Raw genomic sequence first — 16,722 nt, 5'->3', positions numbered from 1 at the left:
TATCATTCATAAGAAGATGCTGTTACCGTAAGCAGCTGCTCGGGCTCTGATCGCAGTCGTTTAAAAGCAGGTCACGGGGAAATGGGCTTGGCCCCGTAGGAGGCCAACTAGTGGTGTTTCAACACTTCTTACTTGAGCTGACAACGTCCCACTGCTACGCTGCACTGTTGACATTTTGTGCATTGATGTCAGTTCAGGTCTTGAGTGCAGTATCAGCAGTTTCGTAGTGTGTAGGTGGTTCTTCATTTTTCTAATAAGGAGTGATGATTACTCACTGTTCATTTCTGTATTGAAAGAGCACTACAGATTGACCATTATTCTAGCATAAACTTCTAAGTTTTTGTGTGGTATTAGTGGTATTTCTTATCTCAATTTTTGCTCCTTAAGTTTCCCATTGCTCCTCCTTCAACAACCCTGTTCCAGCTCATCTCAGGTGGCTTTTTATCATATGTTTGGCCAAAAACCACTGCAGTAATAAGAGTCAGTTTTCATGTAACATAGTTTTATCCTTATTATACCATTCAGTATATTGAGAAATGATTGAACTGGCCTGATAGAACCAACATCAAGACAGCTTCCTTGTAATATCTTGCCTACAATGAATGTACGTATGGAGTATCCAGAGTACAGAGCCCTGCTGATGACATACCATATGAATAATGATAAAGCATTGACACGACTTAGTTAAGCATGGGAACAAGATCTGAATGCGTAGCCATGACCTTGTAAGTGTGGGAATGAGATAATTAAGCCCTGGTCATATGATCTTGTTCTATTGCCTTACTAAGTCATGGCCACAAGTTGATTATCTTGTTCCCACACCTTACTAAGTGGTGGCCACGCTTTAGGATCTCGTTCCCACGCGTTAATACGGTGTGGCAGTGCATTATTTTTATTTATACAGGATGTCACCAGCAGGGCTCCATACTGGAGAGGCCATGAGCTGTTGCTATAATTTTCTGGATTGTTTTCTTGAGATAACGAGTTAATTATCTTGTGAACAACTATGTTGTCTTCAGATTACAAGATCATTAACTCATTATCTCAAGATAACAAGATAAATAACTTGTTATTTCAAAGTAACAACTTTGTTAACAAGATAATTAACTCGTTATCTCAAGATAATGACCTCATGGCCTCTCTGGACTTTCGTATGTAAGTGAAATAGCACTTTAGCTGTAGTTAAATAGCCCTTTAGCTTTCAAACAAATAGCTTTAATTTGCTACAGGATAATACACAAGTGTTATAGATATTTATGAGTGCTACAGTTCTATTGTAGGTGAGTATTATTGTACAAGCATATTGTTGCAGCCAACAAAAAAAAACTAAAAAAAAGCATCTCCATTTTTTTCTACATCTTTTGAGCCAAAGAGATGTTCTTTACATTGTGGGAAAATTTCATGATGAAGAGACCAATAGAAATGCTCCAAAATCACTTCAAATAAAATCTCTTAACATCATTCCAGATTTTTTTTGACAGTGACGATATATTATACAGCACTTTAGAAAAATGTTTTCTATATTTATATTATATTATTATTACTTTACGGGTTTATTTTTCATAAAAGCTGCAAAATATACAGAATACTGTAAACATGCATGTTAAAAGTCTAGCAATAACTGAAGCTGGATGTGAATGATGGTTGCTGTGTAGGTCTATGCTTTGTGCGTTGCTGTATTCCAGCAGTAGCAGCACTACTAAAAGTGCTAAAAGGATTGATGCAGTCCATTATTAGAGTTATAGCTACCTATAACAGGACACTGGCTAGACATTTTATTCAGACTTGATAAGCATTAGCTGCTAACACGTCCGCCCATCCCTCAAAAGACAGTGAAGGCATGTTAATGGGCCAGATGATTAGGAAAAACAACAGCCACAACCAAGGGCTAATTTGAAGAAGATAACAGAAAACAACATTAGGCGCGCCTTCATCTGTCATGCCGGACAGACTGTAGTTTAATGTGTTAGCGGCCTTCCCAAGCTACGCACCGAAATGCATGCGTGTTCCATGTTTCGCGGCCAATCAGATGTCATTGCCAGCGTGATGGGTGGGAGAATTAATCGAACAGACACACTAAACCACCCACTCAGTCAGTGACTGATGATAAGCCTAAACGGAAACGACTTAAGCTCCTGTCTGAAGTTATGATAGATTCTCGCCTGTCCTCGCCTACACGGCGCACAAACTTCTGCTTCTTGCTGCTTCCTCTCGCCTTCATTACAGCTTGAACATCATTAGTTCAGCCCCAAGCTGTCAGTTAGAGCACTAAGTGACAGTCTGCCCAGTGTATTTCCCTCCCCAATTACATGGCACAGGATAGAAATTAGGCAGAAAGAGGCCTTTCTACACAAAGTAGGCTTTTTCTGTGTACAATAGTCATCTTGTGTCGCCTAACAATACCTTTGTCACCCAAAATCACCAGTCTCGATGTTCGAGTGCAGCTGTTTGGCTCAATAAAGATGCCGTATAAACCGTCTGGGCTGCCGTAACCAGCTGAGCTCTTGCTATTTGAATATGTAACAAAAGAAAAAAAAAACAGGTTGCACTATAGGACACTTTATGTGACAATATGACAATATGTACCTGGATTTCTTTTCATTCTATGCATCTTTTTCGTGCGTATGTGTGGGTATGTATGTCCATGCGCTATTCAAAAGCTGTTTCCCAGCCGTCGTCAAGGCGACTACTGTGAACTGACAGGCTGTTTTGTTTTCTCATTATGCCGGATCCATCCTGTCAATCAAAGCCGGAATGATGGCACAAATGGGGCAATGGAGCTCAATTATCCATGGATGCTCCTGACACGCACCCATGACACAGTCTGTCACAAAGAGTGTTGTTCACAGATATTTTGGAAGTGTTGAAGAAACAACTTTCACCCGCCCTGTCAGGGGACTGTGTTCACGTCTTTGTTCCGGGACGGAAAAATGAAGTGGGTAAACAAAAAACGGAGCAGCTCCCTGACAGGACGCAGCCTGAGGACAGATCGTTATATAAAGGCTTATGAATCTTGAAATAAATCAGTTATGTTGGAGCAGGATTGCATGAAGAGCAGAAGTTCAAAGAGTCTGCACACCTCCCAGTTCAGGTGATGTTTCTATGCTAACGTGATAAGGGAGTGATTTTCGTTCTACCTCATTCAGATACCCACAGTGGGAGAGGCTGGGTGGGTTGCTAGAGCTCTGGGAGTCGTGGTGATTGCACAGGCCCTGCCTCCTTCTCCCACTAGTACCATCCCAGAACTCTATCCAGCTATTTAACACCACTAAGATATGCTAGCTGCTGATTAGTAGAATAGTACAAAAACAACAATAACATGCTATGGGATATGGTGCAATATAAACTACCCATCAAAAGTTACTACGTTCTACATTTTAGAATAATAAAGTATATCAAAACATGGAGTTATGTAGTGACCCAAAACCTTCTTAAACCATTAGGGGCCGTCACCTGGGCCTACACTTCAAACCTTCTTTCGTGACTATTTACAGTACTGTCCAAAAGACATGGGGTGGGGAGGGGGAACAGAAAACATACAGAAAATAATAAAGAAGCCTAAGCAAATACATTTTTTAACCATTTCAGTATTTAGTCTACAGTGACATTGCAATGCAATGATATTTTTTCATGCCTCTAAAGTTCAGTCTTAGAAGTTGGTTGCAGTTTCTCCTTCTCACGATCCAAATAATCCCAAACACACTCAATGATGTTGAGGTCTGGGCACTGGGGTGGTCAGTTCATTGTTCTAAAAACCCCAGCAGCTTCTTTGTTTGATTTGCAAATTTCCCACTTTTTTCCAACTATTTCCTTTTCTCAGTAAAGGCTTCTTGACAGCTACACATCCTTTCAGACTTAGAACTGCATAGAACTCGTGGTTCTAAATAGAACCATTGCCTTTACTGAAGAACACTTGAAGAACCGTCTTTGTTAAGAGTGTAAAAATAGAGCAGAATCTTGAATATTTTCTTGAATAAATTTTCTTCGTTTTATTTTTTTCAAAATTCTTTTTTCAAGAATATTTCTAGGTTTAAATGAAGATATTAGATTCTCAATGTGCTCTCAGACTTCTGACTATATGAGTAGCACAAGAATTCTTATGAAGTCAGTAACTGTAATGTGATAACAGTTTAAACTGTGATGTGTTACTTTACTTTGTTACAGGAAAAAGTGATGGCATTACTGTAACATGTTACTTTGTACACGTCACCCCCACACTGCACATAAGCGTCAACTTCACTATTTATAAATGTGTTGGAAAAAAAATTCAGACATTCAAGCTTTCAGATCAAAATATCTTTAAGATTATGAAAAACATAAGTCAGGTTGGGTGTGTCCAAACTTCTGACTCATACTGTATGTTCTTAACATTGCGCTTATTTGTAAATTGCTTCATTTAGGCATTCAGATCCTTTGCTCATCATAATATTGTCCTGACGCAATAACAGTGAGTATCTCTCCGAACGACAGAACACATTTCTCTTTTTTTTTTACTCAGGTCATCCGCGAGTTACAGTCTGTTCCATTAAGCACTCAGCACTTCTGTCCGTGTCCAGAATAGTGAGGACCCCCCACTCAGGAGCGTGATTAGAGGTGTTTTGACAGACAATTTACTCTCATCCCAGAGATGACTCACAACTGTCTTACATGTCCTGAGATGGCCATCTCTTCTGAATCACTCACAGACATCAGAGTGGACCTGAGATCTGTCATCTCAAGCCTAGCAGGAATTTGTGTGTTTAATACTGAATAAATTAATGGACTTTCAACTGACTAAAGCACTGTAACTAAACAGAGCTGTGTTTTATGGATAGTTGCTCTGTAAATTATATGCTATTATGGGTTTGAGGGAACTCTCAGATGTTTCTAGGAACAATGTTCTATAAACTCAGTTCCCTCTTCCATCTCTGTCTATTTTCAATTGTTAATACAACACTTATGGTAAAGTACATGTGAGGAAACAAACCTGCTTTTTACTCAGTCCCGTAGTCCTTCGTGTTTAGCTCCTAATTCCATTTCTGTGTGTAATTTCAGTCAGTTCTGTTGGTTCATCATGATGTTGCTCATGCTTTCCAGTTTTGAACTATAGACCAAAACAATACCAGAGAGAGAAGAATAGAGCCTTACAAGCTTCATATTCTCTGCTGATTAATGCTAATGTACTAAGATGTTGTGCTGTTGTTCTCCAGGGAACTCGGTAGTTTCTATAAATTTACCTCTATTCAATTCAACTGTATTCAATTGAAGTGAGAACACTTTTATTGGATAATAGTTTTAGGCTATGCCATCCACTTCTACTTACAGAGCAAGCAATTTGAAGGGGCAGTTGATACACTCCCCACAGCCTCATTGGTTTGACAGAATGCACGATTTTATATCTACTTTGCATTTTCATTCATCAATGTTCTCTCACTACAATACTACAGCTGCAATGAATATGCAATACAATTTGAATAATTAAAGTATTACATAACTCATGCAACTCAAATGTAACTCATTTTTATGAAAGCATGTGCTTTGGTTTTTATCAGTCCAACGGGAATCTTTCTTTCTGAAGAGTTTAGCACACGCTCGGGTAAAAGTGGTTTTTGAGTGGCTTAAAAGTCCTGGTCATTCTGAATGTAAAACATGGTCTCCACTTCACTCACTGACAAGAGCTGACCAGAAAGCAGTTTTCATTGTGGTTTAAAGATGCTATTTCCTCTGCTCTTCTGCACCACTCACTACTAATGTTTAAACAGTCTCAGTAACCTGGTCGGGGTTGCCAGATTGGGCAGGACCCCTCGGAATAGCATTTTATGCTACTTGATATGACAATAATTATTATCACTTATCTTTTTTCCGTTACCTTGTAGTATTTCAATTTTCATTTAAAAAAATAATAATTGTCACGCATCCCTCTGGCTCCAACTCACATATGGACTCCCAGAATCCCGTGGGAGATCATGACTGTAGAACCTCCTCAATGGTCAAATTACCGTTCACAATCACAAGAATACTAATGTTTTGCACTTGTTCTATGTGTCATATGACCAGCCTAGTTTAGTTTTTAAGCCCAGGCGTAGATTAGGTTAGTTGCGAGGTATTGCTTCTCATTGCAGAGCTACTGAGCTTTGCCCATTTGCAACTATTTGCCATATTCATGTATTTGACCCTTTTGTTGGATTTTTGGACTTTGTTGGCCTTTTTGTCTTCGCCCTTTTGGATCTGGTTGTCTTTGTTATGTTTGTGCTTTTTTGTCTTTTTGCTTTTTTGGATTTGACCCACGACTGTTTACACTACAAATGTTGCCAAACCCTTTACAAGTAAAGCCTCATTTCCTGTTTTTTACTGCGAGTGTCTGGCTGGTTCTGTCACGTTACAATAATAATAATAATAATAATAATAATAATAATGCTTATACTTATACAATATTCACACAATATTCATCTGACTTCCATCTAGCTTCATGTTAGAGGGTGGCAGGGGGACATTTCAAACAGCCCTCATGTATCCACCTTAACAGCATGTGTCATTCTTCAAAAGTTCCTCCCACCTTCAGAATACATCATCAGAAAGGAGTTTATCTACTTTTTAAATCAGAAGATAAATTTCACTCCTGAGACTACTGGGCAGCACTGTAGAGGACGAGTAGTCATTTTTACAACAGATCCATTTTTCATTTTGGTTGGAGTGTCCCTTTAAATTAGCAGTTTTGGCAGTACAAAATTACTGTGTGAATCCATCCTTTGTCTGTTAGAATTATTGGTTTGACTGAACTTGGCCAATGTTTTTAACCTTATCTTTGCTATTGTTAAACTACTGAATTATGCTAGCATGAGTGGTTATGTAAATCGCAAATAAACAGAAGGCACAAAAGGCTCTTGGCTATGAGGGGAACTGCATTGTATGCCACAGTTTACAAGTAGCGCAAATTAAACTGCTTTACCATTTAGCATTCTTCAACTCATTGACCTCTGCTTCTTGCACTTGAAGAAGGAAGTGAAACATTGTTATTGTCACGAAAGAAGTAAATACTCCTTTCCGCCCGCAGGGTGCCAAGCTCCCCATGTCAATCATCATTGTCGGAGTGGGCCAGGCTGAATTTGACGGTAAGCGTGTGTGAGCATAAACCATTTATTCTTTTGTCCTTCTGTGAAGGAAAGTCTGGGAAAGCATGAAGAGTGAAGTGTGTTACTTTAACCGTGCCTCATTAACAATCAACCTTCCAAAGTTCTGAATGGAAAACAAATCAATAATTCTATGATTGAATTTTAAAACACAGGTAAGGTCTGCTGCGCTCATTTCTAGCAATTAGCCAGACGGATGCTTTGAGAGCAATTACCAGCTCATTTGCTTTAGCAGAGTACACGCACGCAAAGGCAGGTCACGCGGAGCATCCTTTGGAAAGGCGCAGTCTAATCATGGACTGTGCTGTAATTAGCACGTGGCATCCGGTTAATGGGCGCAAGCCGTCACGTCGGGGCCACATCGTGGCCAGTCCATGTGAGGAGCGGAGAGGTGGATGGAGTTGGAGGCTCTGGTCAACAATAAGACAATACCGCCCACTCTTATCTACCCCACTGAGGGACTATACAAAACCCAAGGCAAGAACAACCACGTGCTTTCCTCACACGGTGTTGGGATGAGTCCTTCTTGGATTCAGTCAGGTTATGTGGTGAAGGGCTGTTGTTCAAAGTCAGTAATAAAATTCAGCTCCTTCATTTTAGGGGCCAATTACTTCCAGTAGAAGCACCAAAGCAATAAACAGTGATTAAGGCAGTAATGGGCTCTGTGTCTCCAGTTACCTGTCGTTACATGCATAATAATTTAAATATACTCATATACTCTGCTCAACAGCAGACGTGCTTGAGTCTGAGTCTAAAGCGCTATTTATTGAGGGCACTTTCTAACTTCAGAATTGTCTACCATGCTAAAAAAGACTGCACCAAATACTTAATATAAAATGACATTTACCCAAAATGCAGTTGAGCAGTTTGCTCCTTTAGTTTTGCATCAGAGTCATGAGATTAATGCAATAGGAAGACAATAGAATACAATACAAAAGTGAAATAGACATCCATTCAGACGTCCAAGTGCAAATTTCATGTTTTTCAGTGAAGCATTCATTTAAAGTGTGTTCACAGTAAATTAACCCTCACTTTAGCAGGAGACCAAGCTGCTAATGTCACCTCAGGTTTGTCTCTTTAAGGCCGATCTTGTTACGTGAGTCCAGCTTCTGACAAGAAAATGTAAAAATATGTACTGTGTATGTATCGATGTTGCATTAAAAATACAAACTGAGGTTGAAAGTTTATGTTTCTCTTCGATCTCTTCTATTAGAAATAGAAACAAAATGCTAGTAGGAACATAAAGTTCAGCAAGGCAAGGCAAGTTCATTTATAGCACCCTTCATACACTTCTGTCATTAAAGTCTATGCTGTAACAGACTGGTAGCCAGTGTAAGCAGAGGCTGGAAACCACGGACCCCCATGTCTACAACTGGTCCAAGGAATTTTGTTTGAGCCAGTCATTTGCATTGTCACTTCACAACACCACAGTACATTCAAATCACAACTTGTTGCTTGTCGCCCTGCTGCCGTGTTGCTAAATTGTGGCTACAAATCACCCACTGCCATAGTAAATGACTGATCACCTGTCGCCTGCTAGCATGAACGTACAGTTAGACATCAAGAGGTATTACACAGTTTGTTTACGTAGGCTATGCAAATGGAAATTGTTGGCAATATTTTATGAATGTTAAGAAAACATTTTTCCCTTCACTGTAATGCATTATGTTTCAGGAAAAAGAATGTATTACACATAAATTTAGTGTCCTTTGACAGATGTGCCTCCTGTGCCTCTTTTAACAAACCCAAACAGTGTGGTGGAGAGCTTTAGCTGGACTGAGGAGGAAGCGACAGTGTTTTTGAAGTGAATGCTGCCACTTTCTTTTTTAGCTATTACAGAGAGAGATGTCTAGAAAAGACTACAGCCACTCTAAATGGAAAGTGTTCAAGCAGCTCTATATGGCAGAGAAACATGATCGCTCACATAATGGTTCAGATGGAAAACAATATAAATATATAATAAAATAAAAGCAAAATGAAATAAATCTTTTAAAATCATAAAATTAGAAATGGACATATGATTAAAAAAAAAGGTGTGTTTGACAACAAACCAAAAATTATATGACAGTTCATTTTTAACAGTGACTTCGCTTTGTAAAGCATTAATCGCAAAAAAAAGAAAAAAAGCGCAAAAGATTGTTCACGCATTTCCATATTATCATTGGCAATTTGTGCAAGAAGCTGGAAATGTAGCTACAGACAAACACGTCAAAAATATAAAGGATGTTTTTTTTTGCGTTGTTATTGCATACAGTAATGTGGACTTTGAAGGGTTTAATGAATGCAGTTTGGATGATGCTAAGTGTTGTAGAATAAGCTTCCATTACTTGTTAGCTACATTAGCCCTGTAGCTCTGGTGCAAAAATAATGAAGCAAACTTCAGATACCAAACATGTCTGGTCTGATGGACTGTATTTGGGTTAGTTAAGGGGACAGCTGTGTAAATCTGGCAAACTAGTCTTTATGTAAGCTGTTTTTTGGAGGAGGATGTATTTGTCGGTACAGTGAAGGTGTAAAATTCTACCTTGTTAGTTGAAATTCTGGTTTTACATTGGTTCGAGTTTCACATGCTACTTCTCCTTTCAGTAATGCAGTTGGCTATCAATAATAGGCCTGCTCAGTATTAACTGTCTCTTCCCTCAGCTATGGTGGAGCTGGACGGTGATGACATCAGGATCTCCTCACGAGGGAAGCTAGCAGAACGGGACATTGTCCAGGTGACAATCATCATCCTTACGAGAGGAAAAAGGCTCTAAAACACAGTCCGCATTAGATTAATTAAAGGTTTCTGCATGAAATTGCCTTAATTGCTGTTTGTGTTCAGATCAAAATCATGTCACATTAACCTCGCTCTCTCTCTCTCTCTCTCTCTCTCTCTCTCTCTCTAATCAAATCTAACCAACCATTACCCAGTTATTTCATTATTGATCCAATCTGGGTTCTCTCTTTTTTTTTTAGGCAGCTGGTCTGCAACCATTTTACAATTAAGCGATTATTAATGTAGATCACCAGTGAATTTCTGAAATGCCCTAAGGTGTTTGCTTGTGTCATTAAAAATGAATTGCAAATTGAGTCATTAATACTGATAATGAAACCTAGGATAAAACAACCTTTTAGCATCATGAATATAATCCACTTTTTTTCAAAAAGTTTTTGACTTAAAGGAAAACTCCAGTGTTATTCAACTTAATCTTTATTTGCTGCACAAAGGCAATATTGGGGATTCCTTTCAAATGTTTTCCAAATTTTAAGGAATAATAATAAAATATACCAGCCTTGCTTAAAATGTGAAAACATCTTTCCAAACTGTAAAGTATTATTGTATTGTGGTCAGTTCTGCCTCTGCAGTGCCCCTCTGGTTCAACTCTGCTATAGGCGCCGATGACGTGTCTTCGTACTAAAGTACGATGACACGTCACGGTATGCAAATCAGTCAACCAACATTACCGCCCCATGATGATGCCCTACTTGTGCCGCACTAAATATGAAAGCAGAAGAGCCTCAAGAGGAGGTAACCACACTCACGCGCTGAGCTAAACACCCTCAGCACCACCGAGGCTGCGATATGCCAGCTGTCTGTACCAACGATAAATAACTCAATTAATCTAAGATTAGTTTGTAATAAAGATGTTGAACCGAATAAGTGAGAATTCTTGCGAGTCTCCATAAAGCTGCCGGTGTTGCATCTGATTCATGTTTCCCTTCACAACTCAAACCCTCGGGTGCGACTCACTGAACAGAAATCAACGGCAAGCAACACTAGAACTACGGAAAGCGAAACGGTTCAGGAAAGGTTAATGTTAAATGGCCATTGTTACTGACTGTGTCAACCTTTCGTCTGTACAGTCTTTCTCGAATTTTTTCCCGTTTTCCATAATTCCAGTGCTGCTTGCCACTGATTTCTTTTCAGCAAGTGTGTGCGCCCGAGGGTTTGGTTTATGAAGGGGAATGTGCATTTGAGGGGGAACTGAATTGGATGTAACACCGGTAAGTGCAATGAACAGCTTGCAGAATGTAAGAATTTAGATGTAAGATGTAAGCAAACCCTGGCTGACCGGTGTTGAAGTCTGCGACCTTGATGTCAAATTGAATGAAACTTAGACAGTGTTCAAAGAAATCCACTTTATTCATTCAGGATTCAGTGCATCTGAGAAATTAGGACTCGGGTTATATCGAATATGGACCTGCTGAACAGATAATTAGAAGCTAGCTGTCACTGTTCTAGGGAATGTTATACCATTCCGACGCCTCTCCCACTCGCTGCTAATCATTTTCTGGCACTACGTTAACCCTTCAGCGGCTTGAGTCAGTGGCTCATACTGTTAAGGCTCAAGACGCACTACCTGATCAGAACCACCTTCCCTCGTCAAAGATGGGGATGGTAGTGGAGAAATGTTTCCAATCTCATAAGACCTCTCAGTTGCAAAAGTGCAGTTTGATTCTGTCACTCTCCATATTTTCTAGTAGCTAATTAAACTTAAAACCACAGCAGCCCAGCCCACCCGGTTTCTGTCGCAGCCCCACCTCCAAACCCGAACATCACTGTGGTGCCCCTCCCAGCATGTCCCTTCCATTTTTGATCATTTTTCAAAGTTGAGCCAGGAGTGGAGTGAGCTAAAAACAGTGGGGTGTAGTTACTCTTTAAGCAAATTTTCAAATGGTCAGTTAAAGAAAATGTGAATTAATTAGTCTTTCAATCTACAAAACTCATAAAACGGATGTGTAGAAACACATTCTGTCTCTAACTAGACACATCAGTGTGTTCAGTGGGAAACGACACATTTTGTGATACTTTTAACACAGAATGTGTTAAATCAGAAAACAATATGACGTTGTGTCGTTATTTAACACATTTTAGAGTGTAGTGTTTTGTGCAAACTCCTAAAAAAGATGTTACATGCTTGCACTGTGTGGTATGAGTCTCGCTCACCATGTGTGGTGTTTACAAGGGATCTGAACCTTTGTTAGCTCTTGGTAGTACACGTTTGTCAGTCTTCTGCTGAAGCCCTAACAGCTCAGAAATGCCAGCTGGAGTGGGCAGTGGTCCATTTAATGAAGGTATAAGTCACTGTCCCACTTCAGCCATCGAGCCCCTACGACCGGCACTGAAACACACAGTTCTTAAAGGATGAAATTGGTCTTGCGTTTTTATAAGACAGGATGAACCTAAAGGTTTTGGGTTGCATCTTCATGCCTTTATTCCCACCTTAATTAAATAAAAGTAACTGCCAAATCTCTTCTTTGATCAACACTAATTTTCACTAATTACCACCATGGCAGTGCTTACACAGCTGCAGGCCACTGTTGGGAATGATGGCATTTCAAACAAGCTGTGCAATAAAACACAGAGCAAAGCCTTTTTTAAACAACATGTAAACACAGCATTACTCTGCTTAGCTGATCTGTGCTCATTCCTAGTGTAGGCTCCTACTAGCTAGTGAGCAGTAAAGTAGTCCATATTAAAGAAAACTAAAAGTTAAAGAATGACGAGAAAATCGTAGTGGTCAGCCATTCGTCCTAGACAGCTATGCTTTGTGCTGTAAAAGGCAGGCCTGTGGTTAATTACCCTTTACCTGCTGTCATGTGCTGTAAGCTGGGCAGTTAAATGTGAAGTCAGCAAATGTGCTTTAAATTGTTATTTCTCACACGTTAACGCTACAAAGACGTTGGATAGTTGGTGGATATAAGCCTCACTACAGGGATGTCTGTAGAACATATTGCGTCCTACAGTTACATGCAAAAGGGGTCAAATTACATGTTTTGTTGATTTTGAAAATAAAGACAGAAGAAAATAACCCATCATCTACAGGGAACAAACTTGAACATGGCATTTTTCTGCAAATGCAAAATGCAAAAATGTCTGTTTATGTGCTGAGTTTTAATATATTGGGAAAACATAAAACATAAAATGTGCCATAACTTTTGTACAGGCCACATTTCATGTTTTCCCCCAATTTGTTAGAGTCAGCAAATAAATAGTAACTGTGCATTAAAATGTGCTGAAGTGTGTTTTCTGTAGAGGATGTGTACTTTTCACTTACAAAATCAACAAAACATACACTTTTAAAAAGATGGTTCTTCAAGAGTTCTTTAGTAAAGAAAATGGTTCTATGTAGAACCATGGACCCTCAAAGAACTTCTTTGCATGATTAAAGAGTTTTTTATATCGTTATATGGTTCTTCAGATTGATGGAGAATGTGCTGTAGAAAATGGTTATATATGGTTATATATAGCACCAAAAAGGATTCTTCTATTGTGAAAGACTAGACATTGTAACAATTAAAGAACCTTAATTGGTGCTATATAGAACCCTTTTCAAAAAGGGTTACTATGTCTAGTCTGCAACAATAGTTTGATCATGCAAATGATTCTTTGAATGTCCATGGTTCTATGTAAAACCATTTTCTTTAATAAAGAACCCTTGAAGAACAATCTTTTTTAAGAGTGTAGAATTTGACCAGGGTAGCTCAAACAAGCTACTGACTGTAGCTGTGCACCCAAACCTGTAAAAAGGCATACTACTACTACTACTAATAATAATAATAATAATAATACATAATTTTTATTTATTTTTTTAGTTTTCTTGCATCAGAAATTGCATCTCATGTCCATATACACTGATCAGGTATAACATTTTGACCACCTCCTTGTTTCTACACTCATTGTCCATTTTATCAGCTCCACTTAATATATAGGTGCACTTTGTAGTTCTACAGTTACAGACTGTAGTCCATCTGTTTCTCTGCAAACTCTGTTAGCCTCCCTTTACCCTGTTCTTCAGTGGTCAGGACCCCTATGGACCCTCACAGAGCAGGTGCTATTTGGGTGGTGGATCATTCTCAGCACTGCAGTAACACTGACGTGGTGGTGGCATGTTAGTGTGTGTTGTGCTGGTCTGAGTGGATCCAGTGTTGCTGGAGTTTTTAAACACTGTGTCCACTCACAGTCCACTCTATTAGACACTCCTATCTTGTCAGTCTACCTTGTAGATGTAAAGTCAGAGACGACAGCTCATCTGCTGCTGCACAGTTTGTGTTGGTCATCCTCTAGTCCTTCATCAGTGGTCACAGGACGCTGCCCACAGGAAGCTGTTGGCTGGATATTTTTGGTTGGTGGACTATTCTCAGTCCAGCAGTGACACTGAGGTGTTTAAAAACTCCAGCAGCAGTGCTGTGTCTGATCCACTCGTACCAGCACAACACACACTAACACACCACCAACATGTCAGTGTCACTGCAGTGCTGAGAATGATCCACCACCCAAATAGTACCTGCTCTGTGAGGGTCCATGGGGGTCCTGACCACTGAAGAACAAGGTAAAAGGGGGCTAACAAAGCATGCAGAGAAACAGATGGACTACAGTCTGTAATTGTAGAACTACAAAGTGCACCTATATAGTAAGTGGAGCTGATAAAATAGACAATGAGCGTAGAAACAAGGAGGTGGTCATAATGTTATGCCTGTGTGTTAACTGTACTCTGTTTAACTGAATGTAAATGTGTAATGATTATGGTTGAAACATGCTGGAGAATTCCTTCAAGTAGGTCCAGTATCTAAGGTGATTATTGTTGCTGCTGGCAAACAAATGGTTTCATGAAATAAACGTAAGAACAAATGATTGAACTAACAAATGAACAAACACCTCTTGGCTTTTGCAGTTCGTGCCGTTCCGCGATTACATGGACCGGACGGGGAACCACGTGTTAAGCATGGCACGGCTGGCCAAAGACGTCCTGGCTGAAATCCCTGACCAGTTCATCTCCTACATGAAGAGCCGGGGCATTAAACCCAACCCCGCGCCCCCTCCCTACACACCCCCAGGACACACACACCACACACAGATCTGAGACCATGCTCCTCTGAGGGCTCGCTGGAGATGACATCAGCCTCCCTTAGAATTCTGGGACAGGCCTGATGGAGCAGCGGAGAATCGTGGCTCCCTGCGCTAACATGTGTTCGGACTCTTCAGGACACTATTAAGTGCCGAGGCATTTCTGTTCGTGCTTTTTCGTACGTTTGTACATTTTCCTGCCTGTTTTCATGCCGGGAATTCGCCACAATCGGACTTGAGTACAGGTTTTGTCGTTTTTTGTCAAAAGGAAAAAAATCTTGGCCTGTGACTGTTCTCAGTTCTTTTTGGGGGCGATGAGTTGAGAAGCAAAGGAGAGGAGGAGGAGGAGGAGGAGGAAGAAAGAGGAAGAGGACGACTGTGTTTGTGGTCTCAGCTCGTGCCTGTCTGTGGTCGTCTCAATGTACCAGGACAAGTGTGCTGTGCTCTGACCTTTTGACCTTGCTCCGCGTTGGTGTATTAGCGCGTATGTGCATTCAGGTGACGTTTTTAGATACCTTTCTCAATGGTGTTTATTTTAGAGCGAGACGTTGTTTGTGTGCATTTGATTTGTCATTTCTGCACAACACTTGTGTTAAACGTTGCTTTTCAGATCTTACGTTCATTTGATCTTCATTCTTGTCTGTCTGAAGCCATTCATTTTCATGAAAGCATGTTGAAAGGAGCCACGATCTGATAGCCAAGAGGTTTAGCTTTTCTATTTATGCATATACAAGCGTTCAAAAGTTTGGAATCACAATTTAAAAGTTTGAGATCAATGGTTTCAATAAAATAAAATACATATAGTTGATAAATGTATAAAATGATTCTATGATGATGCTACCACTCTGTAACTTCACAGATTTCAACTAATTAGCAGGAAGATGTAAACAATGAAGAAAGTTTAGATGTGTCTGAGTGATGAACAGAGCTGTAGATGATTCCAGATGGTTGAGAATGTTGTATAACACTGAGAATGAGGTCAAAATAAAATTAACATCCAGAACAGATTGTATTCGATACATAGTCACCACATCTCAAGGCGCGTAATTGATTAAGAAATTACTATAAATAGATGGCCCCATCCAACAAGTACCACATTTACACTGTATAAGTTATTATTGAATAAGATTACAGCAATTATTAGCATGACAGGTGAGTCCAAACTTTTGAATGCTGGTGTATATGCTAGTCCATCAAAAAATAGGCATGCAATGCAAAGATTACTGTTATTCTGAGCAGTTAAGAAGCTCAGCTGTGAAAAGGTTTGGGAATTATATGATCAGCGAACATTACAGTTTTCAAGAAACTAGACCCTCCTTTTACTGCTGTAAAAAGACGATCCCTGAAATTATTACACGACTCCAACATGTCAACAGTGCTAAGATAAATGGTCACTTCTGCCATTTTTTACAAGACTTAGCAGTCATTGTAACTGCCAGCATCTCTAAGGCCCAATCCCATTTCACCCCTTGACCCTACCACTTAGCCCTAACTTCTCCGTTTTGCGCGTTCATGCCTAGGGTTAGGGTGTCTCGATTTTTCTTGAGATATAGGGGTAGGGTGAAGTGTTAGGGCTAAATGGCCCTCAAAATGGAGTTTTTTCAGAGGCTCACTCTAAACAGAGTCTTATGAGAAAAAAAAAAACAGCAAGATGGCTCCACAAGCAACCAAAGTATATAAGAGTATTTTCTTCACTAAAAATTATGATAACCATTGTATTATCTTAGTTCATGGTCGTTTCAATGCATTTTGGTCCTTTTCTTCATAGCAAGCATAAAAACA

The 16,722-nt window shown here is 39.7% G+C and overlaps 1 protein-coding gene across 1 annotated transcript in view; it reads left to right on the top strand.

The window, feature by feature from the left end:
- The window catches only part of cpne5b (copine Vb), a 225,150-nt gene extending 208,428 nt beyond the window's left edge, over positions 1 to 16,722 (top strand). Inside the window, exons 18-20 of the mRNA XM_036559924.1 lie at positions 7,034 to 7,091; positions 9,753 to 9,826; positions 14,768 to 16,722. Of these exons, the coding sequence (XP_036415817.1) occupies positions 7,034 to 7,091; positions 9,753 to 9,826; positions 14,768 to 14,956 (321 nt within the window). The 3' untranslated portion in view covers positions 14,957 to 16,722. The remainder of the gene's footprint in view (positions 1 to 7,033; positions 7,092 to 9,752; positions 9,827 to 14,767) is intronic.

Source organism: Colossoma macropomum, unplaced genomic scaffold (genome assembly GCF_904425465.1).
Source record: "Colossoma macropomum unplaced genomic scaffold, Colossoma_macropomum, whole genome shotgun sequence".
In the NCBI taxonomy this organism is placed as follows: Eukaryota; Metazoa; Chordata; class Actinopteri; order Characiformes; family Serrasalmidae; genus Colossoma; species Colossoma macropomum.
Note: the sequence above shows the minus strand (reverse complement) of the source record. Positions and strands in the feature narration are given on the sequence as shown.